We start from the raw sequence: 25,646 nt of genomic DNA on the forward strand, positions 1-25,646 counted from the left end.
ATCATTAACAAGAGCATAAAAGTCAAATTGAGAAGGAAGTCTACCCTAAAAGCAAGGGCAAGCCTCCCTATAAAAGAAGCCACTTGGAGAGAGAAAACACACACTGGGGTCGTTCACTCTTTACACTTAGTAGAATCTTATCATGATCAGTTGGATACACCCTTGCATTTACACGCCCGACCGAAAACCTAGTCCGTCAATATGCTCATCCAAAATTCAAATAGTAGGAGTATGTATTTAGGCATAAATAGCAGACTACGATTACTGAAGTTCGTTTTCATTCAACGCGCTTTTGGAAATGATATTAGCGTTTTTAAATTGAACCGAGGTAGCATAGACAAGAAGAACAAGCTTGCAGTCCACCTTCAACTCCTCTTCTGGAAACCGCCGGAGATCAAAACTCCGGCCGTTCAATTTCTCAACTTCTTTTCCAGATAATGAGGCGCCGCCTAATCAAACTCCGCTCACTTCAATTTGAGTAATTCGCCACCAGTTCAAAGTTCCCAACCTATAAAATGGACATCCTTTTTGCTCAGATCCAAGCAGACCTCCGCTCCAACGATGCGCTCCGCCAGTCTGGAGCATTGCTCCAAGCACTCCAACAGTCCGCCGCCGGAAGAGATATCTCGGTGCTCGCCAAATCCGCCGTTGAGGAGATAGTCGCTTCGCCTGCCTCCGCCGTCTCCAAAAAGCTCGCCTTCGACCTAATCCGATCCACTCGCCTCACTCCAGATCTCTGGGAAACCGTGTGCTCCGGCGTCCGGAAGGATCTCGATTTCCCCGATCCCGATGTCACCGCCGCCGCCGTCTCAATTCTCGCCGCCGTCCCCTCCTACCGCCTCGGCAAGCTCATTAACGACTGCCACAAGGAGATCTCGGCTTGCTTTGATTCGCCCAGCGATAATCTGCGGTTTTCGATTACGGAAACACTGGGCTGCATCCTCGCGCGTGATGATCTCGTGACCTTGTGTGAGAACAATATCAACTTGCTCGATCGCGTCTCCAATTGGTGGAACCGGATGGCGCAGAACATGCTTGATAAGTCCGATTCTGTTTCGAAGGTCGCCTTTGAATCCATTGGGAAACTGTTTCAGGAATTTGAATCGAAGAAGATGAGCCGTCTAGCTGGAGATAAGTTAGTTGACACTGAAAATTCTGTAGCAATTCGATCGAATTGGATTTCTTCTATGGTTGATTTTGTTTGGAAGAAGAGAAGTGCATTGATGTCTCGCTCGGTAATCCTCCCTATTGAGAGTTTTAGAGCGACTGTTTTTCCGCTAGTTTATGCGGTGAAAGCAGTGGCTTCAGGATCGATAGAGGTGATCAGGAAGCTATCAATGTCATCAAAGACTAGAAGTGACACAAACTCAGATTCAGCAAATGCAGAGAGATTTGTGGGAGTATCTGATGTGGTGTCGCATTTGGCACCTTTTCTGGCATCATCGCTGGATCCTGCATTGATATTTGAAGTGGGGATTAATATGTTATACTTAGCTGATGTTCCTGGAGGGAAGCCTGAGTGGGCTTCCGCCTCAACCATAGCAATTCTTACTCTTTGGGACAGACAAGAGTATTCCTCTGCCCGCGAGAGCATTGTTCGAGCTGTCGTAACTAATCTACATCTCCTTGACCTAAGCATGCAGGTCTGTCTCCTGTTCGGTATTCATTATTCAGATATGATACTGATTCTCAATGTGTGTATGTTTTGGTGCTATTGCAACGTATGCACATTTCTTGTTTTGAAATGATTGATGATTTTATAATACTAGCGGTTTTCCTGTTGCAATTGTTCTGAGGAATATTAGGAATTTTGATATTTTCTAATGCCACTTTTAAACTAAAGGACGAGAGATTAGTATGGTTTGAGGTACTGAAAATTTGATTCACTAACTTTCTTTCGCTTGCCTTGCTTGTGGGAGCATCACATGATTCCATGTTTCTGAATCACAGCTAGAGTGTTCTCCTATTCTTGATATTGATTCTTATACTTTAGATCAGATGGAGGATATGATATAATAACCAGTTTTGATGTGCCATTGCTCCTCGGTGCAGGTTTCATTGTTTAAAAGGCTGCTTGTTATGGTCAGGAACTTGAGGGCAGAATCTGACCGAATGCATGCTTTGGCATGTATTTGTCGTACTGCTCTTTGTGTAGATCTGTTTGCAAAGGAGAGCGTCCGGCGAGGTCAAAAACCTCTGGCAGGAACAGATATTGTCTCACTTTTCGAAGATGCTAGTGTAAAGGATGACCTTAACAGCGTCACTAGTAAGAGTTTGTTTAGAGAAGAATTAGTTGCCATGCTGGTAGAGAGCTGCTTTCAGCTGTCCTTGCCTTTGCCTGAACAGAAGAGTTCGGGCATGGAGAGCAGGGTAATTGGTGCCCTAGCTTACGGAACTGGTTATGGTGCTTTAAATTGGACAGAGCCGGCTCTTGAAGTGGTGGAAGTGTGCAGACCATGTGTTAAATGGGATTGCGATGGCAGAACATACGCAATTGATTGCTATCTTAAATTGCTTGTTAGGCTTTGCCATATTTATGACACAAGAGGAGGTATTAAAAGGGTCAAAGATGGGGCATCTCAAGATCAGATATTGAATGAGACAAGGTTGCAAAATTTGCAACGGGAACTTGTCAAAGATCTCAGCGAGGTTTGTTAATGTTTTCAAGTTCCTTTAACGTGATTTTGTGAAGTTTTATATTTGACAGCATTTACTGAATCTGCATACTAGTACCTTACGATCTACCAATTTTTTACTATTATTGTTTCTAGAAGGTATCATCTGGTTTGTTCACAGTTTCTGCTGTATTACATATTCCTTCCCTTCCTCTTCGTTGTTCTCTATTAAAAGCTTTGTTCTGATAGATATTCAATGCATGCATATCCATTATATTCCTAGTGTTGTAACTCTAGTTATATCTGATGGTATACTTACTGAATTTTTGACGCAATCCTATATCTTTCACTACATTTTCTCATCAAAAGAGTATCTTGTTCAATAATAATCATGTTTGGCAGGTAAACACACCTAGAATATGCAGCCGTTTACTGTGGGCAATTTCAGAGCACATTGATTTGGAGGGACTGGACCCCCTTCTCGCTGATGATCCTGAGGACCCATTAAATATCATTATATCAAATATCCATAAAGTCCTATTCAATATAGACTCATCTGCGAGTACAACAAACCGGCTTCAAGATGTTCAAGCAATTCTGCTGTGTGCTCAACGTTTGGGATCACGTAACGCCAGGGCTGGGAATTTGTTGACTAAAGAACTTGAAGACTTTAGGAGCAATCCAGCAGCTGATTCAGTTAATAAGCACCAGTGCCGTTTAATGATCCAGAGAATTAAATATGTTCATAACCACTCCGACGACAGGTAGGACTTATGCTACTTATGCAACAAAAGATATTAGAATGCATGACTATTTTGAAAAAAAATATGTTGAGAAAGTATATATTTTGCAAAATACATATATGCCCTGCTATATATGTCATGCTGCTGTTCAAAATACATAGAAAATGAATAATGTCAAGGAATCGTGTGTGTATATTTAGTGAATTTTTGTATCTAGAGTTTAGGAGCATTCATCTACACATAGGGCATATATATAAACACACAAGAAATTGCTCAGTTAGGAGTTCTTCCAGTTTTCCCTTCATTTCACATTCTTATTTATTTATTAATCCTCGTTAACGGCTTACTAAGGATTGCTTCAGCGCTGAATGAAATCAAAGTTGCATTCTGGTATTCCTATGGTGATTTAACTTAAAACAAGCTAGCAAGCCTAGCATCTTAGATCGCTAAGCTTGCTCTTCACTTCTTGTTCTTAGACCAGAGCTTTTCCAGTGTTTACCAATACTAGTGAGTTTATTTTTTGCAGCCAACAACTGGTTGATTTTCACAGTCCATACTTTTTTTGTTGTTCTTACTCATTAGCGCAGTCATCATAAACCTGAGATGAAAATTCTGATAGTTGATTGGATTGGAGGAGAATCTGCCCTTTTGAGAGTGTATTATTTTGCAAATGGTTGAATAATTCAGGGTTGGGGGAGTATAATTTTCAATTCTGCCATTTTTGTTTCCAGAATAATACTAGCAATTCGCTATGGTAGAGATTGTTGAGGATGCTTGTCCAAAAATCCCTAAATTTGAATCTGAAGAACTTTCTGTTATGAAACCTTTTTTCTCCTGATTTTGTTGCCATATGTATTTATGTTTTAGATGGGCTGGAGTTAGTGAAGCCAGAGGAGACTATCCATTCAGCAACCACAAGCTCACTGTTCAGTTCTATGATGCATCTGCAGCTCAGGACCGGAAACTTGAGGGATTAATCCATAAGGCTGTATTAGAACTTTGGAGACCTGATCCCAGTGAATTAACTGAGCTGATGACAAAAGGGATTAACTCAAGTTTGATCAAAGTTCCTCCAAATGCATTTACTTTGACTGGTAGCAGTGATCCATGCTATGTTGAAGGTTATCACCTGTCAGATCCAAATGATGGAAGGATAACTCTTCATTTGAAGGTTAGGCCATCTCTTTTCAGTATGCAACTTGTTGTGTTGCCTTATGTACAGCTTGTAATGAGTAGTGGCTTGCTTGTAGCATCTAATAACTCCCACTTCATTTGGCACATATGCACTTCCCACTCCTAAACCTTTCTTTCTTAGTCCATTGTCCTGAAAATATTCTCTTAAATCCTTTTTGATTTTTGACAATTGTTTATTTGAACATTTCAGGTTTTAAACCTTACAGAGATTGAACTAAATCGGGTTGACATTCGGGTTGGACTATCTGGTGGGTTGTACTTCATGAATGGATCTCCTCAAGCTGTGAGACAGTTGCGCAATCTTAATTCACAGGTTTGTTTGAATGAGTTACACTTTGATAAGTGCTTTTTGAATGACTGAATGTGTATACCTTTCAAGGTCACTAGTTCATGAAACTCACTCAAACTTTAGTGAATTGGTTGGCAATAGTCTTTTTTTCCCAGTAACATTTCTAAACGTTCATTGATGTCGTAAAAAAGCTAATGTTTTTTATGTTCCATTTAAATCTTAGATAAGAACTTCTTCCCGCACATGAAGTGCAAAATGAGTGAGTTGGGGTTTCAAAACAAAATTCAATTTTCTTCAATTTGGCCAATATATGTACTTTGTACTTAAAACATCTGAAAGGCCTTCGTTTGCATATGTATATTCAGGAGCCAGTAATATGCAGTGTAACTGTTGGTGTTTCGCACTTTGAACGATGTGCCCTTTCCGTCCAAGTCCAGTACTATGGTATTGGTGCTATGGGTGATTATGAAGGGGACTATCCTGAAGAAGATCCACAGATAGCTCGTCAAAAGAGGAATTCAAGGAATGAATTATGGGAGCCGATCTTGAGATGCCAGCCATACAAAATTCCTCTGACCGAGCTTCTTTTGCCTCATAAAATCTCTCCTGTTGAATATTTTCGCTTGTGGCCTAGTTTGCCTGCCATAGTGGAATGCACAGGTACATATACATACGAAGGAAGTGGTTTTAAGGCTACTGCTGCACAGCAATATGGGGAGTCTCCTTTCCTTAGTGGCTTGAAATCTCTCTCTTCCAAGCCTTTCCATAAAGTTTGCTCGCATATCATCCGGACAGTTGCTGGATTTCAGGTTGGTATTAATTTTGCAACCACTATGTATCACTTCATGTTCAATCTAACGCCATTCATCATTTTTCTTGTGTAAATATTTGCCTTTGACCATTCTGTTATAATAAGGCATTTACTTATGTCGATAACTCTTTCATACAGCTGTGCTATGCTGCTAAAACATGGTATGGAGGTTTCATCGGCATGATGATCTTTGGTGCTAGTGAAGTGAGCAGAAATGTGGACCTTGGCGACGAGACTACTACCATGATATGCAAATTTGTGGTCCGAGCTTCTGATGCATCCATCACCAAGGAGATTGGTTCGGATCTACAAGGGTGGATGGACGACTTGACAGATGGCACCGTTGAATACATGCCTGAAGATGAAGTGAAAGCAGCTGCAGCAGAGAGGCTGAGAACCTCACTGGAACGAATAGCATTGCTAAAAGCAGCACGCCCCCGCAAAAAGCCTGGCACGGAAGAAGAAGAGAAGGAGGAGGAGGAGGAGGAGGAGGAGGCGTCAGACGAGGATGAAGAAACAGAGGATAAAGAAAACGGGGAGGAAGGTGGTAAGAAGAGCAAGGGGCCTTCCACACTGTTTAAGCTAACTCCGGAGGAGGTTGAACATCGCGCCCTTCAAGTCGCCGTTCTGCAGGAGTGGCATATGCTGTGCAAGGATAAAAGCACAAAAGTTAACTAGCTCTTGCTCATCTTCATTGCTCTTTGTTTTTGTTTTTTTTTTTCATTCCAGCCTCTAATTTTGTGTGCGTGTTTGTTATTACTGTTGTATATGTAGCAATAGTTGTATCATTTTTTTCTTTATTCTTATTTCCGTCGGATTTTGGACACTTTTGATTTCGATGATTAAAAGAGACAATTGTTTCTGGTATTTTGTGATGTTAGTCCAATGTTCATTTCTACAAAGTCGAGTCAGCACTAATAATGAAAATGACTTTGCTAGGAGACTTGCATAATATGTAGGGATAAATTGCATTGTTAATTGAGTTTTTTAATGCATGTAGGCCCCCTCAATTATTGAGAATATAAAGATAATCTCCATTTAAAAACATTTCCATTAATTCATTGAAATATTCAAGAGAGAGAATCAGCTCCTGTTGTTCAAAAACTCCTCCCCATCTCTCTCTCCCTGAAATCGCTAAGTATGGCAGCTTATGCAGCTCTTGCTTCCCTTGCTCAAACTACAAATCATGCCATATCAAACTTTTCTACCAATGCAAAAGAAAACATTACATCCATCCACGAGTATGCTATCATCTTGCTTACTTTCCTCGAAGATTATCCAGAAAGATCCAACCCTTGGGAAGCCAAGCTGAGGGACGTTGCTCATAAAATTGAAGATATCTTCGAAGAATTTATGTGGAGGCAGTCATTTTATGGAGGGGAGGAACTGTCATCAAGCTTGTATTTTGAAGAGGAGCTCAGAAATGTAACGCAAGAATTCTGTTTAATTGCTGGAGATGTGATGGACGAGCGACCTGCTTACTCATCTCTTTCTCTCTCATCATCATCTTCATCATCAGCAAGAGCTGCGCCTACTGGCAATGGTGTGGCGATTGGTTTAAACGAAAATGTGATGACAATAAAGGATCAGTTTTGCGGTCTGTCATCCAAACTCCAAGTTATACCCATTTTGGGAATGGGCGGCATTGGTAAGACCACTCTGTCTAGAACTATTTATGATGATTCAGTAATCATGTATCGTTTTGATATTCGTGTTTGGCTTACAATATCGCAAGATTACAATGCACGGAAAGTTCTTTTAAGTCTTGTAGATTCCATGAAACTAATGGAAGAAGAAGAAGAAGAAGAACATATGTCTAGATTAGAGATGGAAGATGTTTTAATAATGGCAGAGAAAGTGTATAAAAACTTGAAGGGTAGGAGGTATCTCGTGGTAATGGATGATGTGTGGAGCACAAAGGTTTGGGATGATGTGAGGAAGGTATTTCCTGATGATGATAATGGAAGTCGAATCATGTTAACCACAAGGCTAGCGGATCTAGCCGTTTATCCTGATTCGAGTGTAGCTCCTCATGAATTGAGGTTCATGAATGACTCTCAAAGTTGGGATTTGCTTAAGGGAAAGGTGTTTGCAAACAGCAATTGCCCACCTGAATTGGAAGATGTTGGGAAAAAGATAGCAAAAAGTTGTGGGGGACTACCCCTTGCTATTGTCCTGGTTGCTGGATTCTTGTCTGTAGTTAATAGGAATCCATCTTCTTGGGATGAAATTTCCAAATATATAAATCCAATTGTTGGTTGAGAGTCGGAGGCGATACTATCTTTGAGTTACACTCACTTGTCTCATCATTTGAGGCCGTGTTTATTGTTTATGGCAATGTTTCCTGAAGATGAAAACATTCGTGCTTCAAAGCTTATTAGATTATGGTTAGCTTCGGGCTTCTTGAAGCATAAAAATGGATGTAGTAAAAGCTTGGAAGAGGAGGCGGAGGAGTATTTAGAGGATCTAGTCAAGAGAAATCTTGTAATTGTGACTAGTAAGAAGAGTGATGGGAAAATCAAGTGTTGCAGCCTCCATGATATGGTACGAGACTTGTGCATAAGGAAAGCTCATGATGAGAAGTTTCTTCGTGTCATCTCTGGTCGTGTTGTTCCAGAAAGCATGAGTAATGAGCGACGCATCAGTTTGAGTGTTTCTGATTTAGATGACATTTGGTGTCCAACCATCCATACCATGCTATGTTTCCAACTACAGAATTTCCCTAGCTCTCCAACCTTTCTAAGACGTTTCAGATTGCTTAGGATATTGGATGCTGTAAGCCAAACATCTAAAGAACTCTCTTCCCAAGTACTTGAGTCGTATCGTTTGAAATATCTCACTTTAATTTGTTCTTATGATGTTCCCTCACCAATATCTAATCTTGTGAATCTTCAAACCTTAATCATTCTTCCAACTCCGGACATGCTTCTTACCTCTATAAAGCTTAACACAGTTAACACCATATATGTTAGGAAAAGACACTGGAGAACTAATACAGATGCATCTTATTTCTCTCTACCATTGGAGATTTGGAGGATGCGTCAATTAAGGCATCTTATTTTCCATGGTCCTTGTATCCTACCACATCCCCCACATGGATCAAACCTTCCTCTAGAAAATATCCAAACTCTTACCTGCATAAAAGATCTGGTGTGGACTGAAAAGATCTTGCAAATGATCCCAAATGTCAAAAGATTGGGACTTGTGTACGGAACCGATAAAATGTGTAACCTCCATCTTCTCAAGCATATGTATCAACTTCAAAAGTTGGAAATATATGGGCTTGGTGGTTTTTCTTGGGTGGGGCATAACCTACTTACTTTGCCAAGGACACTTAAAAAGTTGATCTTGCAGGGTGGCAACTTTCCTTGGGAAGATATAAGTATTATTGGTTCATTGCCTAATCTACAAGTGTTTAAGCTAAGAGATCAACCCTTGGGTAAAACGTGGGAAACAGCTGATGGAGAATTTCCTCAGCTGAGATATTTGCTAATTCAAAGGTCAGGTCTTCAGCACTGGATAACTAAGGGCAGTCACTTTCCTAGACTGAAGCACCTAGTGCTTTATAATTGTTGGGATTTAAGAGAGATTCCACAAGGTATAGGAGAAATACCGACACTGGAATTAATTATAGTGAGTTCTACTAACAAGTCTCTTTTGGAGTCAGCGAAGAAGATAGCTGAGGATCAACAGAGCTATGGAAATTTTGATCTTTGTGTTCGTGCCTCCTATTATTGGTGAGGTTAGAGTTCTATGTAGCCTTGGACAACACTAATTCTTGTGTAACACATATACTGTATGAAATTGACTCACAGTTAGAATTCTATGTTATCTTGTAGGAGTAGTATATGAAGAAGAGAAAGAAGAAGAAACCATTTCTGCAATGAAATTAAGCAGTGTAGACAGCAAGAACGCAGGAGTGAAATGCCAATCATCATGTATTTGTAGCGGTTCATCACTTATATTATTATTGCTAAAAGTCGCACGTAACCTAGTTTGTGGTTGATGAAAAGATAGGAGTTTTTCTTTGTGGAGTGGGTTGGAAAAGTCAGTGGAATATGAGACCCATTTTATTTATATTGACTTTAGAATAAAATGTGAGTGAAATGAGTTAGTAGAATGTGAGAATAGTAAAATAAAGTGTGATTCGTTTGATATAAAAGATGGGATATGAGAAGATATGTAAAACAAGATAAGAAATACGGGTTTCATGTCAAGATATGCAAAGATATGATTTTTTTCCGTTGTTGTTTGATGGAAAAGAAATTATCTAAATTTGTATTGTATATTAAATAACATGCTTAACTTGACAAATTGGTGAGATACAAGGTTAATGTTATAATTTTGGTAAGATTAGATAGGGCCCTGGTTTTATATTGGATTTTAAGTTAAGCTTAACTATGATATCAAACAATTAGAAATGTCCATATATAATTCTCTATCTTGGTATTACTAACTTATCAAACATGCCTTTATTGTGGATTGTAAGACAGATTAAAATGTAACTCTAATTGTGTGGGACGGAGGGAGTAACATTTTTGCTATACTCCCTCCGAAAAGATAGAAAAAGGGGTAGATACCTACGCATATAGTAACATTTTGCTATAGTATTACTTTTTGCCAAGATTTCGTATCTGATTACAAGATTTTGCAAACTTTCCATACTACAAAATACAAATTAAATAAGGAAATAAGTAATATGCTACGGACCTGATCTAAGCACTATATGTGTGTATTATACTCAGTTTAATATTCTAACATTGTTTATTTTATTTTATATAGTATTTCTTCCGTCTCATAAGGTGTGTGTAAAAAATAGTGAATTGGAAAAATTAACGGAATATGAGACACATTTTTTATATTGATTTTATAATAAAATATGAGTGAAATGAATTAGTGGAACGTGAGACATACTTATCATTTATGATAAAAGTGAAATAAGACTTTTATTATGGATCGAACCAAAATGACAAAATATGACATTTATTGAAGAATGGAAGGAGTATTATTTAATTTGATTTTAATATATTACTCCTATAAACTATTATTATTATTATAAAAATTTATAGCTTTTTGCGTGTAGTTTTCTATTTATGTTAATATAAAAATCCTAAATTTTCCACTTTTATCTCCCTATGGGGTCTCATGGAAGGTAAAACATCCTTAAATGCACAACGCATAAAAAAATACCTCCTCCATCCCACACCCAAAACAAAATGCATGTTCTTATGAAAGGGATGGAGTAGGTCATTATAAGAGAACATCTAAGATTATTTGTATTTCGTTTTTAGTTTATTACAGAAAATTCGGATTTTAAGATGACTAAATCGTCTAAAAATGTCAGGATAATTACAAAATTTATACAAGTGTTTCACCTTTGTTTTATATTGGTACAAAATGTTTAAAGTGTGCATAAATCATTACAAAAAGTTTCTTTCACGTTTCAATTTAATACATTCCATCGTACTAGTATTTGTTTGGACGTTGTTAATTATTCAGTTAAGTGGCATACAAAATATGATACAATAATAATTAAAAAATTGTACTATAACATGAGAAACGTTTTGTATCAACATAAAATCATACATAGAGAAAGAATGAACGATATATCAAACAAAAATACCTACTAACATAATATACCAAAATAAAACACAAATAAACTTTTTATGTAAATTTCAAATTTTTTATACCAGTAACAAAAAAATAGTGATATTATTTACTCATGAATATGTTTTCAATTTTATAGTTTGGTTAAAAACGTTATCTTGTTACAACAAATCCCATCTGCATGTAAAATGCGTGGGCCATAGTCATACCATCAGAACCCGACCCGAGTTCGGATTAGATTTTTGCTTCCTTCGCCCCTCTCTCTCTCTTCTGTTGGTCAATCCAAACTCGTCTCACAAAAAAACGAAATATCTTCAACTCAGCCAACTGAGCTCCGTCGGCAATTTCACCACCGCCGTTTCATAATCCCCGATTTCCACTCAGATACATGCATTAATCGATTACTGAATCCATTCTCCATGGACATACTGAAAACCGCTCGCTGCATTTCAACTCCTTTTCGCCCTCCGCCGCTGATTCCCCACTCTCGTCTCGCAAATCCACTTCCTCAGCCTCGGAATTTCAGGAAATGTAGAAATATGTGCGCAGCTTCGAATTCTGACACAATTCTCAAATCGACCGATAATACGAGCAAAAAGGAAGATGATTACGCCGATTTGAAGAGTTGGATGGATAAGAATGGGCTTCCGCCGTGCAAAGTTATGCTCAATGAAAGGCCTTCTCACGATTCCAACTATCACTCCATTCATTATGTAGCTGCCAGTGAAGATCTCCAGGTCAGCGCTCTGCATTTTCTCATTGCACTTATCTCAGTTCTTCAATCAAATTGAATTTCTGCCTCAAATTTGAAAAAGGGAAATGAAAATTATTTCGAATTGGCGCTTGATTTGTTCAATGTGTTGTGAGTTTAATGTATCTCCTAGGTCAGAATACTAATTTGTTGGGAGATTTGTTTATAATTGCCAGGAAGGTGACTTAGCATTTTGTGTACCTAATTCATTGGTGGTGACGCTTGAGAGAGTTTTGGGAAATGAAACTGTCGGTAAGGCCTCGATGCTAGAGTATAGTAGTAGTATTTCTTTCTCTTCGATTTTGTCCTGTTTGAAACTTGAGTAGAACTTGGTGGAGAATTTGTTTATTAAGCTTTTGAACTCCCAAGTTAATGATAGGGAACTAGGGATATACAATTTTTTTGATGTTTCTGCTGTTGCTTGTTAGTTTTGGCATGAACAACTGATCTTGCATTTGGTCTTTCACCACTCCTTTCTTTCAAACATTTTTCATGCCCATGCCTTCTAATGTTTTATTCCCAGAATAATAGAGGCGAAGTTGTTTTAAGTTTATAATACTCTTAGTTGCTCATCAAGCTTCTTTTTAAGTTGATTTGTTAACTAGAAGATCGTTTGGAATATGCAGCTGAACTTCTTACCACGAACAAATTATCAGAGCTAGCCTGCTTGGCACTATATCTAATGTATGAGAAGAAGCAAGGTAAAAAGTCTTTCTGGTATCCTTACATTAAAGAACTTGATCGCCAAAGAGGTCGAGGGCAGCTAGCTGTTGAGTCACCACTTTTATGGTCAGAGGCTGAATTGGAGTACCTAACAGGAAGTCCAACAATGGTATCTTAAACTCAGCTTCCCATTGCTTCAAGTTACTGAATAAAGCAACTGTTTGTTGTCTACCAAATGTTATCTGTGTGGAAAATTCCAGTTTGAATGTTGTAATGATTCAGGCTGAAATTTTGGGGAGGGCCGAAGGAATAAAGAGAGAATACAATGAGCTTGACACTGTCTGGTTCATGGCTGGCTCATTATTCCAGGCAAGTTTCTGTGACTAAGACACTAGTAAATATTTATCCATTCATATTTCAGCTTTACTTGCATGGAACTAGCTTTAATCTTGAATATTATTGACTTTTTCAGCAATATCCGTTTGATATCCCAACAGAAGCTTTCCCTTTTGAGATTTTCAAGCAAGCTTTTGTTGCCATTCAATCATGTGTGGTTCATTTGCAGGTTTGTTATGTATAGTTTTAACATTCTTTAATTATATTGGTGAATATTTAAATGTAACACCACTTTGAGATGAATGTCTCATGTAGCATTAGTAGAAATTCTTCAAGTAAGGTACTAAAGTTAATTTGTATTCCGTTTAACAAGAGAGTCAGTTTGGCGAGACGATTTGCCTTGGTTCCCTTAGGACCTCCGCTTTTGTCATATAAAAGCAACTGCAAAGCAATGTTGACTGCTGTTGATGGGGCTGTGCAACTTATTGTCGATCGTCCGTATAAAGCTGGGGAACCTATTGTTGTCTGGTTATAACTCTCTCTCTCTCTCTCTCTCTCTCTCTCTTTCCCTCTTGCAAACACACACACGGAGAAATTATTGATTGGTTTGGGGTGGCTAGTTCCTTGTTTTTACATATTCACACATTTCAAAGGGCTTGTCATAATTTCGAGATGGTTTTCTTCAATCCAGGTGTGGGCCGCAGCCCAATTCAAAATTACTAATTAACTATGGTTTTGTAGACGATGACAATACTTATGATCGCCTGGTGGTGGAGGTAAAATTTGTGGCCGTTCTTCTGTAGACGCAGTTGGTATGAATTAATAATCACTAGATTACATTGTTTTGTATCTTAGGCTTCTCTGAATACTGAGGATCCTCAGTATCAGGATAAGAGATTGGCTGCACAAAGAAATGGGAAGTTATCAGTGCAAAGTTTTCAGGTCCAGCTCTTCCAAACTACACTTATGATATATCCTTGAAGATTTTGTTTTCCACTGAAATTATACACACGTAAACAGGTCTCGGTTGGGAAAGAAAGAGAGGCTGTGCTGGACATGCTTCCTTATCTGCGATTGGGATATGTTTATGATCGGTCAGAGATGGAATCTGTTTTATCTTCCCAAGGTCCAATATGCCCGGTAAGCTCAGTTTTGTAACTTTTGTTTCTATGAAAAAACAAAGCCAAAAAAGCATATGATCTAAGATATGTTTACTCCTTTTCATCATGTGCATCATGAAAAAAAAAGGTTATGATTTCGCTTTGAAACTTTTTATCCTGCTATGTATAGGTGAGTGCTTGTATGGAACGTGCTGTTCTGGATCAACTTGCTGGATATTTTATAAAACGACTTGATGGCTATCCTACTACATTAAGTGAAGATGAGATCTTGGTAACTACAAATTTACTTGCAGCTTTAGTTTTTCTTTTCTCTGTCCTGTGCTTGCTCCAGTTGACATCTTTGAGTCAAATAGCTTGCAGATAGTAACTTGAATCCAAAACGGCGAGTAGCAACTCAACTTGTAAGGTTGGAGAAGAAAATGCTTATAGCTTGCCTACAGGCAACAGTAGACCTAATGGAACATTTACCTGATGACTCTGTATCCCCATGTCCTGCTCCTTATGCCCCAACCCTCAAATGGTCTCTCTCTCTCTCTCTCTCTCTCTATTGTAATTTATAATGTATATACTTATTGTGTCATTCGTGGCATATTTTAACTAAATTGGTCATTTTGCAGAGTCTGAGTCTCCAGTTGTTCATTTTGCTGCTCGCGTCAACTAGTGATATTGTTTTGAATTCGCCTAAATTGAGGAGGTTAGTGCTCTTCATATATTTCTTTTCTCCTATTTGTGCAAATACGAAGGAGAACTACTACGTTTGCACGAGGGATATTTTATGTATATTCTAGGATTTGAAATTTATACAGACTTGGTTGGTTTTATAATCCATGAATTTGTGAAGATTAAATTGTATATGTTTTGCATTAAATGAAGTAGTATATTTATTTGAATGGCACAGGAGTGAGATCAACGAGCAAGTCATTGGCATTACTGATTGAATGCGTGTCAGTGAAATGGGAATTAAGGCACAAAATGCATCACAATATAAGTGGAATCTCGTCGCTAACGTTAGTAATTAGTAGTGTTTTGTAATGCTTTTTTTTTTGTTACTAATAATACTAAAAAACAGATCAAAATTTCATCAGTTAGTAGTACAAATGAGGTTGATGTTTGGAATGCATGAGAAATATACTGATCTATTATCATGTGTGAGAAACTCACCTTAGTTGAGTTCTCAACATTTGACAATATGAGTTTGTTTGGCTGTGGATTCCTCTCCCTTGTCTCCATTTCCTTACCCAGATGTGAAATACAACGCAACTATCCATCCCAAAAGCCACCCAACATAGTCTTACCCGGCAAGGCTGGCCTCCCCATTGCTGACTGAATTAACACTTGTATTACATACTACGTCGGTGCTCCGTCGTCCCTCCCATTATGATGATCAAAGATGACTCTCCTTAAAGTTGGGACGAAGAACCAATCTGGATCATTGAATCATAAATTGATGGTACAGATTTACTGTCTTTGATATCAGTTTTCACGTTGAGCGCTATCAATTAAGAGGTAGTACTATAATTGGAAGACGGAAAATATAGGAAGCCTGTGGTCAAACCAAAAAAAAGGTGACCACTTTCTCTCTCCTAAAAAATATCTCAAAACTTGTATTATTTCGCATAACTATTTTGATTTAAATGTAATATCTTACAAATTGCATATGTTCAAATAGGGTTGGGTAAACGGGTTTCTCAGTTATCGGTTAATTGATAATCGAAATTAATGGTGCTCGGTTCGGTTTTGGTTTTATGTTTTGAATAAAGTCGGTTATTGGTTAGAACCGATAACAACAATAATAACCACAATTAAATTAATTTTAAAATTTCTATATACATATTATGTACTTTTATATTAATTTCCAATATAAATTGAATTTATGAGTGTATTATTTTTGTTATTTGTAAATAATAAAATTTATAGGTTCTAGTAGTATGTATTATCATTTAACTTTAAACTTGAAAATTATGTTTTGTTGGGTGATATCGAGCACTTGATTATGTACTCCATCTGGCTGCGATTTAAAGTCTCATTTTGTTATTTTTGGATGTCCGTAATTTGAAGTCTCATTTGTTTTATTCCAGTTTAGGTAGGTAGATCCACCGTTCAACTAACGCATTACAATCACATTCTATTACTCCCTCCGTTTCAAGGAAGATGACCTCTTCCTTGGGCGGCACAAGATTTTATGCAATTTTATTTTGTGCATTAAGTGGAGTGAGTAAAGTAAGAGAGAATAAAATAGAGGTAGAAGTGTTTTCATTTTTAATAATGAGTCATCTTGGTTGGGGCAAATCAAAAAGGCAAGTGAGTCATCTTCAATAGGACATGAGGAGTATAAAACAAATGGAGTATATAAAAGTGGGGTCCACGTTTCACTAACTCATTTTCCTTTTTTTTCACAAAGTCAAAAAATTTCTTAAAACCCGTGCCAAGTCAAAATGAGACTATAAATGACGGACGAAAGGAATATTATTCATCATACATGATCCTAATATTGAAATTATTCCATCGACACTCATATGACCATGTCACTATATTCAGGTTATCGACTGCAACAATAGTTTGACATTGTCTGCTTTGGGTTAAGCCCGCACTGATTTGTTTTGGGTCACTCCCAAAAGACTTCAAATGATTGGGGTTGGACATAAATTATATACACTTTCCAACTTCCCTTAGACACTCGATGTGGGATGTGTTTGTATCTAACAAATCTCATCCTCAAACCAGATCACATCGGGAATAGACAGACGCAGTCGACACATCGAGACATTACGGGCATGACTCGAACTTGAGTCATCCGAGGCTCCACTAGACCCGACTCTTATACAACTTGTTCGGATTGTCGACTGCAACATTAGTATGATATTGTCTGCTTTGGATCAAGCTCGTCCGGATTTATTTTTGAATCAGTCTCAAAAGGCCTCAAACTAATTGGGTTTGAACAGAAATTATTTATAAGTTTCATGCCACAACTGTTTACCGCATTTTTTATGTAAGAAACAACACCCACAATCAACTATTTCTTCCCCTCATCATTCATGGGTCCGTGTATATATATATATATATAGGATTGTGATCAATTGAGATTTTTTATGCTAATTGAGAAATGAGATGCAATATCAGCCACTCATTTTTATTAAATGAGTGGTCCAGATTTTTCCACATGGAAAATATCTTTAGATTAATTAATTATGAAAGAGCAGAATGGTAACATCATAGTAAATTTTATTCAATAAATATTTTTTTTGATTTTTAATTTTAATTTTTTTATTAATTTTAATTAAAAATAATTTTAAAAATTTTTAAAAAAAATTAAAAAAAAAAATTAAAAATTTTAAAAAATATTTATTTAATAAAATTTACCATGATATTACCATTCTGCCCTTTCATAATTAATTAATCTAAAGATATTTTCCATGTGGAAAAATCTAGACCACTCATTTAATAAAAATGAGTGGCTGATATTGCATCTCATTTCTCAATTAGCATAAAAAATCTCAATTGATCACAATCCTATATATATATATATATATATATATATATATTTTAATATTATTTTATAATTTATTTATTTCAATTTAACTAAAATTGATTATTCATTACAATCCTAGAAATATATATATATATTTTAATATTATTTTATAATTTATTTATTTCAATTTAACTAAAATTGATTATTCATTACAATCCTAGAAATATTTCAGAAAGTACATAATTTAAATCCTAAAATTGATAATTACTAGTAGTATTATTGGTATTTGATTGATTTTTGTTTTAAGTATTCAGTATCTAAATTTTTTAATAAAGAATAAAATTGAGATCTAGCGGAAAATTATTTTAAAAATTAAAAAATGTGATGCTTGATCGAATAAGTGGAGAGAAAATAAATATAAATATAAAAAATGTGATGCTTGATCGTATATAATGGAGTATGGGACGTGCAATTTTATATGACATGCACAGAGCACAAAATTAGTTTCTAAGTACAAATCCAACCCTTGATTCTCACATTTATGAAAAGATCCCATTTTCCAATTAAGATAATAATAAATTAAGTAAATAACAGTGTCATGTTACATCATACACAATCTAAATTCCCGATCTATTTTAATATGGCAATCTTAAAAATTTTGACTTTTATTTTCTGAGATAAATTCAATAATTACCGGACGCAAATTATGTTGTTAAGTTATTAATAAATAATAGACGGAGTATTTAGAAGGTTCGAAACATAATAATGTGAAAAAGGGCTATACGTTCGATCCAGATCTTGCGGCTCACATCTCATGCCATCCACAGCCGTTGGATCATCCGCTTGGAGAATCTTCGGCTCTGATTTTCCCAATGGCGGTGGAAAATTGTGAACCCGCCTCTATAAATTAACCACCACCAAACCCATTCTCTCTCTAGAAATCAAAATTAAGAGTGATTTGGCACACTTTCTCTCTCTATCTACTAGACTCTACTATTGTCTATATAGATATTACACACACCCTTTGGAGTTCCGAAGCTTCGGGTAGCTTTCCTTCGGCGACTGGCACGTTTGGATTTGGGGCTCCCTCGTTAATCAAGTTTAATTTTTTTTCTCTTTTCTAGGGTTTCGAGAGTACTGCTTGTTCTGTATTTTTACGAGTTTTTTTAGTTATTATTAGTTTGAGTTTGGAATTTTGAATATCCGATCTAGGGTTTTCGGTTCCAAGATTTACTGTGTAATTTATTGTATTCTCCGCTTTAAGTTAGTGAACTGTGCTATTTATACGAAAATTTTCCGTACGTTACCGCGAATTCACTACTGCTGGATTGTTGCTCTGAAGTTGAAGATTGGAATTTTTTTCCAAGGTAAATGTTATTTAGTTGAGCTTGAATTGGTAGTGAATTGTGTTAGGTGCTCTTATAGTCAGGTATTTCGGCTCAGTCCAATTGCATATATTAGACGAATGTAAAATCTTGGGGTTTTTCAGATGAATTGTATTTAGTTTTTTTTTTTCTTTCAAGATTTGGCTTTTCTTTCTTAAATTTCTTGTGCAAAAATCAGTAAAATCAATGGAAGTATTGAGAAATTCTGTAAAGTTCCATCTAGTAGTAATTTTTTGAAATAGATGTGCAAATGAATGCAATTTTTTTCTCCCCCAATGCTTTATGCCTGTTATTTTGATTGCACTAGTAGGTAAAAGTGCTCTGTATAAGTGGGCAGAGTGGTATAATGATGGCCAAGAAAGATAGATTTCCTCCTGGGTATTGTTCTAGTGGTGCTCCACAATCTGAAGGATCTGGCAGCTCGGGACGCAATGACTCAGTTGATGGTGCTTCCGCCTCTAAGAGGAAATGGGTTGATTTAAATTCAGCCTCGAGGGATGGTTTCTCGGTACCCATTCAAATTATTCCACTGTCTAAATTGTCTTCCTTCGAGAGGAAGGATTTGGTGCTTCGCTTGACATTAGAGCTAGAGAAGATTAGACTCCTTCAAAGTAAAGTTGAGTCGCAGAAGAAAACAACTGTAAATAAGTTTCCGAAGTCAAATTCATATGATATTAATGGACAACAGAAAGGGTCGATGGTGGGTAACTTGAATAATTCTGCGTTGTTGAATTCTGCATCTGGGAAGAAAGCTCGTGGTTGGAATCGAGGTATAACGGGAAGGTTTCAATCAGCAAACAACAACTCGCATGTGAATGCTAACAATGCAACACTTAAGCAGTGTGAGGGTCTCTTGAAGAAGCTGATGTCACAACAATATGCTTGGGTATTCAATTCACCTGTTGATGTGGTGAAATTGAACATTCCGGATTACTTTTCTATAATTAAAACCCCAATGGATTTGGGAACAGTAAAGAGCAAACTCAGTTCAGGGAAGTACGCTAGTCCTTTGGAATTCCTAGCTGATGTCCGGCTTACTTTTACCAATGCAAAGACATATAATCCACCTGGGAGTGACGTCCATGTTCTGGCCGAGTCATATAGTCAGATCTTTGAAACGAGGTGGAAAGCCATAGAGAAGAAATTTTTGGTGACTACTTCCCACTCGGTACCTAAAAAATTAGGGGGTAATGAAGAAACTGGAATACCCAAGACATTGGCCCCATCGAAGAAAAGGAAGCTCAGTCCCAGACAGCATGAAGTAAAACAAGAACCTACAAAGAGGAAGATGACTGATGAGGACAGGCATAAGTTGAGCATGGAATTGGAATCTTCTGATGGGGACCTACCTGATGCCGTCATTGAATTTCTCAAGGCGCACATTCCAAATAGAGGTGATGATGGAGAGGATGAGATTGAAATAGTCATCGATGATCTTAGTGATGACACCCTATTTACCTTGAGGAAGCTTTTAGATGAACATTTACCAGACAACCAGAAGAATCTTGCGAGATCTGAGGCCTGTGAGATTGAGGTATTTTGTTTTATCTTTTAAGCTCATATCTTGTTCCTCATTGTGAAGATCCTGCTCCAGTATGTATGTGTTGTTTTAGCATTAAAACTGATTATTTTCTTACACTTCTGTTTCAGCTACCGAATGTATCAGGGCTTAGCAATTCATCACTGCATGTTGACAAAGGTTCTAATTTTTGAAAATTGGCTCTATGCTCTGAAGTTAGCATGTTGCTATTTTGTTGTTAATTTTGTGATGTTGACTATCCTAAGGCAACGATAACGATCCCATTGATGAGGATGTTGATATTGGAGGAAATGAGGCTCCTGTCACTAGCTACCTTCCTGTTTTGATTGAAAAAGATGTTGGGGGCAGAGCTGAAGAATATAATGAAGCAGGTTAATCTGAATACACAATTAGTAAATATTTTCTGATTATAGTGCCATATCAGGACTTCATGCTAGCAAATATTGTCTGGTATACATTTTTTTAACTCTTAAAATAATTCCTATGTGCTAGTTAAAATCATTGTGGTTTGAAATGCTTGTTTCCTGCATGTGGTGTTTTCTTGTTGCAATGTTGTTAGTTTGTATGGTTACTAGGAGTGCTTATTATGAACATGTTCCGGTAGAAGTTTAAACTTTGCAAATATCTCTGCTGCAAGAACTTTGAACATCTGAACTCAAAAAACATTTGTCATCTATTCTGTTTCTATCGCTGGTATGATTTCTTTGTAGTATGATTTGGACTTGTGAGTTATATTGGTTGCTTGTAAAGAAATGACCCTCTATCTAGAATCTTTAATACAAAGTAAATTATTAGGGATAAATTCTAAGACATGCCTCACTCAAATGCTTAAAAGTTAGATTTTGTTTTTGTCTTTTCGCTTACACATTTGGACTTCCTATTTCTGGATTTCATATTTGCCCACTTGTATGTATTAATGATTTGTGTGTGTGTGTGTGTCTTTAAGTGAAATTTACCAACAATTTGAAGAAATAAGACTATATTTTTGTGTAAATACGTGACTTTCAATATTGTATGTTTTTTCTCCGAACATTAATTTCTCTCTAAATTGAAGTTGATGTGACCATCATAATTGATGTATATTTCACTGACACTTAAACAGTGTCATTTTTAATGGAAGAATATAATTTTTTTCTAGAACTTTGTTTTAACTAAAATACGTAAAATTTGACTTTTCTTATTTTTCCCTAAATTAATTTACCAAATTAAAGTAACGTGTTCTGAGAAGACCAATTCGAACATTTAGAAATATATAAACCAAATAAGTTGCTACATTTAGAGTAGCTCAGGCTTGACATGTACACTAGTGTCAGTTTTCCTGACAAATAAGCTCTCAATCCTAATCCCTAATATCCCAAGCTCAGGTACTTTATTCTATTAAAAACAAAGAAATTGAGGGAAAACTGAAAATGTTTAAAGTTTATTCGTTTACAGACAAATTATGTTCTGTTAAAATGATTTAATGACTATGAACATGCTATTTTCAATTGAAAAATTATTTTGGGGAAAATTCAAAAATGCCCAAAGCTCATTTACCTGCAAATATCTTTATTTTTAAATAATCAATTTCCACATATTATAATTTTTTTGATACACTAACTTTTGCCATACTTTTCTTGTCCTTTGTTGAACTGCCTCATTCCAACACCCCACTTATTAAATTGTTTTTTCTCTTTTCTTATTTTTCCATGCTGGGAGAACACTGCGATTGGGCGCTAGTTGAGTCTAGATTTAGTAGTTTAGTTGAGGTGTATTGGGAAATGGAATCAGAACCCCATGAACCTGAATTCCATTGTGAGCATTTGGTTGGAATTCTTATTCTTTTAGGAAGCACTGTTCATGATAATTAGACCCATGATTGTGTTCTTTAATCCTTATAATTAGGATTTTACCAATCGTACCATCTTAATGGGACATGAATGAAGCAAAATTAGCTTAATGATACTCCCTCCATCCCTCGCTAAGAGAGAGGCTTCTTTTTGGCATGGGATTTAAGAAAATGGGGTTTAGTTAGTTGAGTGAAGAGAGAATAAAGTAAAAGAAAGCCAAAAAGTAAATGACTCACTTACATTGGGACGTCCCATAAAGGAATGCGAATCACTTAACAGGAGGTGGAGGTAGTACAAATTATCAAGGGCTATGTGCTATCATAAAGTCCCAATCTGTTTTAAGTAACAATGGATGAACTTGTACTATTTTTATCCACCTTGGCTAATCCTGAAAAGTAAATGCCCATGATAGGCTTTTTGTGTGCCACCAAGCATTTCATACCTTAGGTGGCTATAACATTCTTTCCCTATCATGTGTTAAATGTCTATTGTCTCATGAGCTTGACATTCTGATTATATACTGTTTATGATTTGTATTAGGTGAACCCTATAATATTCTTATATCTTTAATCATTCAGGTCCGGATTCTTATAGAGGGTCTGAATGCTCCAAGGGTTTTTCAGCTGTGAAGCAAGAGCAGGTTCTCTAGTATTCCTTTCTTGCACCCTTACCTTCTTTTGATCCTAATTCTGAGTCAGTAATTGCTGCTTGTTGGTATTTATTAACAATTAATAAATGTTCCAGGATGAAACATGTCACACTGCAGATTCAGCTAATAAAAAGGGTGATCAGGCTGGCGAACATAGTAAGTATTCTTGCTTTCTTTTCCTTCTTTTTTTTTGGATTGGTGGGAGGAGGGAAGGCTTTTATCCTTGGCGTGATTTTGAAATTTTTTGCTGTTCTTTATGCTTACATTTGATATGTTGATTTGGATTTTGTGGCACTTATGAATTTTATTCTACATCCTGAGGGTCTGAATGAAGTCTCTCTCACAGCTATATAAGAACACACAGAATTCATCAGTGACGTATATAGGAGTATAATATTATGAATGCTACAAGTAGATGATTTATTGGCTTAACTAGATGCCTGATTCTTTGCAGTATCTGCTAGTGAGTTCGATCACCTTGAAGATGGTTCAGTGAAGCCTTCGTCAAGTGATTCAGATGGTCACATTGATGGTAAGAGATTGATGTGATGAATTAGCTGTGTAAATATTTGCTGTGTTCTTATCTGTCATTGTGGAATGTGTCAGTGGAGGGTGCACAAGATGACAGGCAGGTCTCCCCAGACAAGCTGTACAGGGCTGCTATCTTGAAGAATCGGTTTTTAGACACAATCTTAAAAGCTCGAGAGAAAACTCTAACTCAGGTAAGAACAGGGGGGTTCTCAAAATCTTCATTATATATTACCCTCTATTAGTTTCAGCAGCATGACCGTGGTTTCCTGACAGGATGAAAAGATGGACCCTGAGAAACTCCGACGTGAAAGGGAGGAACTTGAGATGCACAAAAAGAGAGGTATAATTCGTGTAATTGCTCTTCCCCTTTATGACAAAGGATTCTTAACACCTTGCTTCCAATCAAGCAGAGAAGGCTAGGCTGCAAGCAGAAGCCAAAGCTGCAGAAGATGCTCGTAAGCGGGCTGAAGCTGAAGCTGCAGCTGAAGAAAAAAGGAGAAGGGATCTCAAGAGAGAAGAAGCGAGAGAAGCGCTGCTAAAGGTTTTGGTCACCACAAACTCGAATCTTATTCCTTCTCTTTTCCGTATAAGGCTCTTATATTGTTGTTCCTTTTTCCTTTTCTTTTTTCTTTGTTTACGGCTTATATTATTGTGGGATGATGCAGATGGAGAAGACGGTTGAAATCAATGAAAACTCTCGTTTTCTTGAGGATTTAGAAATGCTGAGGACAGCCCCTCCTGAACAACTAGTACTAGCTACCTCTGTTGACGATGCAAGCCCAGAGGAATCGCAGGATGGGTTTGGGAGTTTCAAGTTTGGAAATAATCCCTTAGAGCAGCTTGGGCTGTACATGAAGATGGATGAGGATGATGATGAACCCGAGCCCCAAACTGCTAATCCCAATGCGACTACACAAGATGTAGAGGAAGGTGAGATTGATTAAGCCTGCTATCTGCAAGAATCAAGATCCATCCATATACTACTCATTGGATCGATATTCTTAGTCTTCACCTTCGAAAAGCAAAAAAGAAAATCTAAAAGGGGAGATGATAGTAGAAACTAGGAACTAGTTATCTGAGATCCAACATTGTGTGTGGAATGCGCGTGTAGCCGATTTTATGTTGTACGAATATATGATGATGGTGTGGTGAAAATTGGTTCCTAATTTTGCAGTATTGCTCTCTTCACGTTCACGTTCACGTTCACGTATGATGATTTAAATTGTAGTCTAATGGAAATCCACGAACAAAAATGACATTTTTGTTCATGAATTTCCATCCCTAGATGAGTTATCACTCCTACCAAACATGGCCTAACTGTACTAACTGTAGTTTCTCTTGTTGGGTGTTTGCATACAAACCAATCAGGTTAATTAGGTCATTTTGCAGATTTCCTATACACATTCTAATCCAATTCTTTGTGGTTTGGTTAAGTTTCAAGAATAATGATTGCTTGTATGGTAACCAGAATTCTTGTAATCATATATGTCTTGAAGACTTTTTCGCCCCTCATTTAAAAATGAGACATTTCCTTTGGAATTATTGTGGAAAGAAAATTTTTCGAGTTGATTTGTTAAATAATCAGACCCTGTACAACGATTGCGTGTACTATAATTTGTAGTACTATATAAATAAACACACAATCATAGAGTCTCTGACTTCTTGTCATTTCTATAATTTTTTTAACCATTTCTATAATTTATTATAAGAGCAGATTATAATTTTAGTACCTTTTCCAGTTGTCCTATATCCTATAAAATTATAAACATTTTGTTATTATATCATAACCATATACATTAATCGTATAAAAATCGACCACTATTATGTTAACAATGTCAAATTGTCCAAAAGTCTATTGAAATTTATAGTAATTAATTTCATTGAAATTTTAATCGCATGAAACAATTGCATAAGGTACAAAAGTTATGATGAGACTAATCAAAAGTCTAACTAAAAATTATGAATAAGATATTTCACTAGTTTAATAAATAAAAGTAAGAGAATAATCAAACCATTGATTTTAAATAGTATAAAATACGTAAAAATCCAATTATACATATACACTTTACATATATTCATCACCTGATAATTTAACCTAGAACAAATATTCTTT

General features: G+C 36.6%; 3 protein-coding genes and 1 pseudogene across 6 annotated transcripts; all 4 read left to right on the forward strand.

Moving 5' to 3' along the window:
* Positions 1-294: 294 nt before the first annotated feature.
* TPLATE (ARM repeat superfamily protein) lies at positions 295-6,519 on the forward strand. Its single transcript, XM_048093068.2, has 7 exons — positions 295-1,643; positions 2,053-2,649; positions 3,018-3,379; positions 4,226-4,529; positions 4,743-4,865; positions 5,207-5,650; positions 5,791-6,519. The coding sequence occupies exons 1-7, from the start codon at positions 516-518 to the stop codon at positions 6,328-6,330; spliced, it is 3,498 nt and encodes a 1,165-aa protein (XP_047949025.2). The 5' UTR covers positions 295-515; the 3' UTR covers positions 6,331-6,519.
* A 214-nt stretch (positions 6,520-6,733) lies between these two features.
* Positions 6,734-9,894, forward strand: LOC125194852 (putative late blight resistance protein homolog R1B-14; annotated as a pseudogene). Its single transcript, XR_016137675.1, has 2 exons — positions 6,734-9,389; positions 9,492-9,894. The product of XR_016137675.1 is annotated as a putative late blight resistance protein homolog R1B-14 (transcript).
* A 1,614-nt stretch (positions 9,895-11,508) lies between these two features.
* Positions 11,509-15,338, forward strand: LOC125197262 (Rubisco methyltransferase family protein). 2 transcript variants are annotated; one of them, XR_007172026.2, is made up of 13 exons: positions 11,510-11,996; positions 12,187-12,262; positions 12,637-12,842; positions 12,956-13,042; positions 13,146-13,238; positions 13,383-13,537; positions 13,701-13,785; positions 13,865-13,951; positions 14,030-14,149; positions 14,300-14,401; positions 14,484-14,650; positions 14,748-14,824; positions 15,029-15,338. XR_007172026.2 is itself a non-coding variant. In XM_048095988.2 (12 exons), coding segments are annotated over exons 1-12 (1,497 nt in total). In that variant the 5' UTR covers positions 11,509-11,678; the 3' UTR covers positions 14,749-15,020. The 2 variants fall into 2 exon arrangements, 1 of the variants encoding a protein (XP_047951945.1); XM_048095988.2 differs by lacking the exon at positions 15,029-15,338 and having other exon boundaries at positions 11,509-11,996; positions 14,748-15,020.
* A 3,204-nt stretch (positions 15,339-18,542) lies between these two features.
* Positions 18,543-24,709, forward strand: BET9 (bromodomain and extraterminal domain protein 9). 2 transcript variants are annotated; one of them, XM_048091463.2, is made up of 11 exons: positions 18,543-18,966; positions 19,292-20,518; positions 20,635-20,683; positions 20,770-20,895; positions 22,932-22,993; positions 23,098-23,158; positions 23,457-23,534; positions 23,609-23,724; positions 23,807-23,873; positions 23,944-24,074; positions 24,199-24,709. In XM_048091463.2, the coding sequence occupies exons 2-11, from the start codon at positions 19,331-19,333 to the stop codon at positions 24,475-24,477; spliced, it is 2,157 nt and encodes a 718-aa protein (XP_047947420.1). In that variant the 5' UTR covers positions 18,543-18,966; positions 19,292-19,330; the 3' UTR covers positions 24,478-24,709. The 2 variants fall into 2 exon arrangements, with proteins under 2 accessions (XP_047947420.1, XP_047947419.1); XM_048091462.2 differs by having other exon boundaries at positions 19,295-20,518.
* Positions 24,710-25,646: the final 937 nt, after the last annotated feature.

The sequence above is a fragment of the Salvia hispanica genome, chromosome 4, assembly GCF_029641045.1.
Source record: "Salvia hispanica isolate PSC_SH4W2 chromosome 4, Shi_PSC_v1, whole genome shotgun sequence".
NCBI classification, from domain to species: Eukaryota; Viridiplantae; Streptophyta; class Magnoliopsida; order Lamiales; family Lamiaceae; genus Salvia; species Salvia hispanica.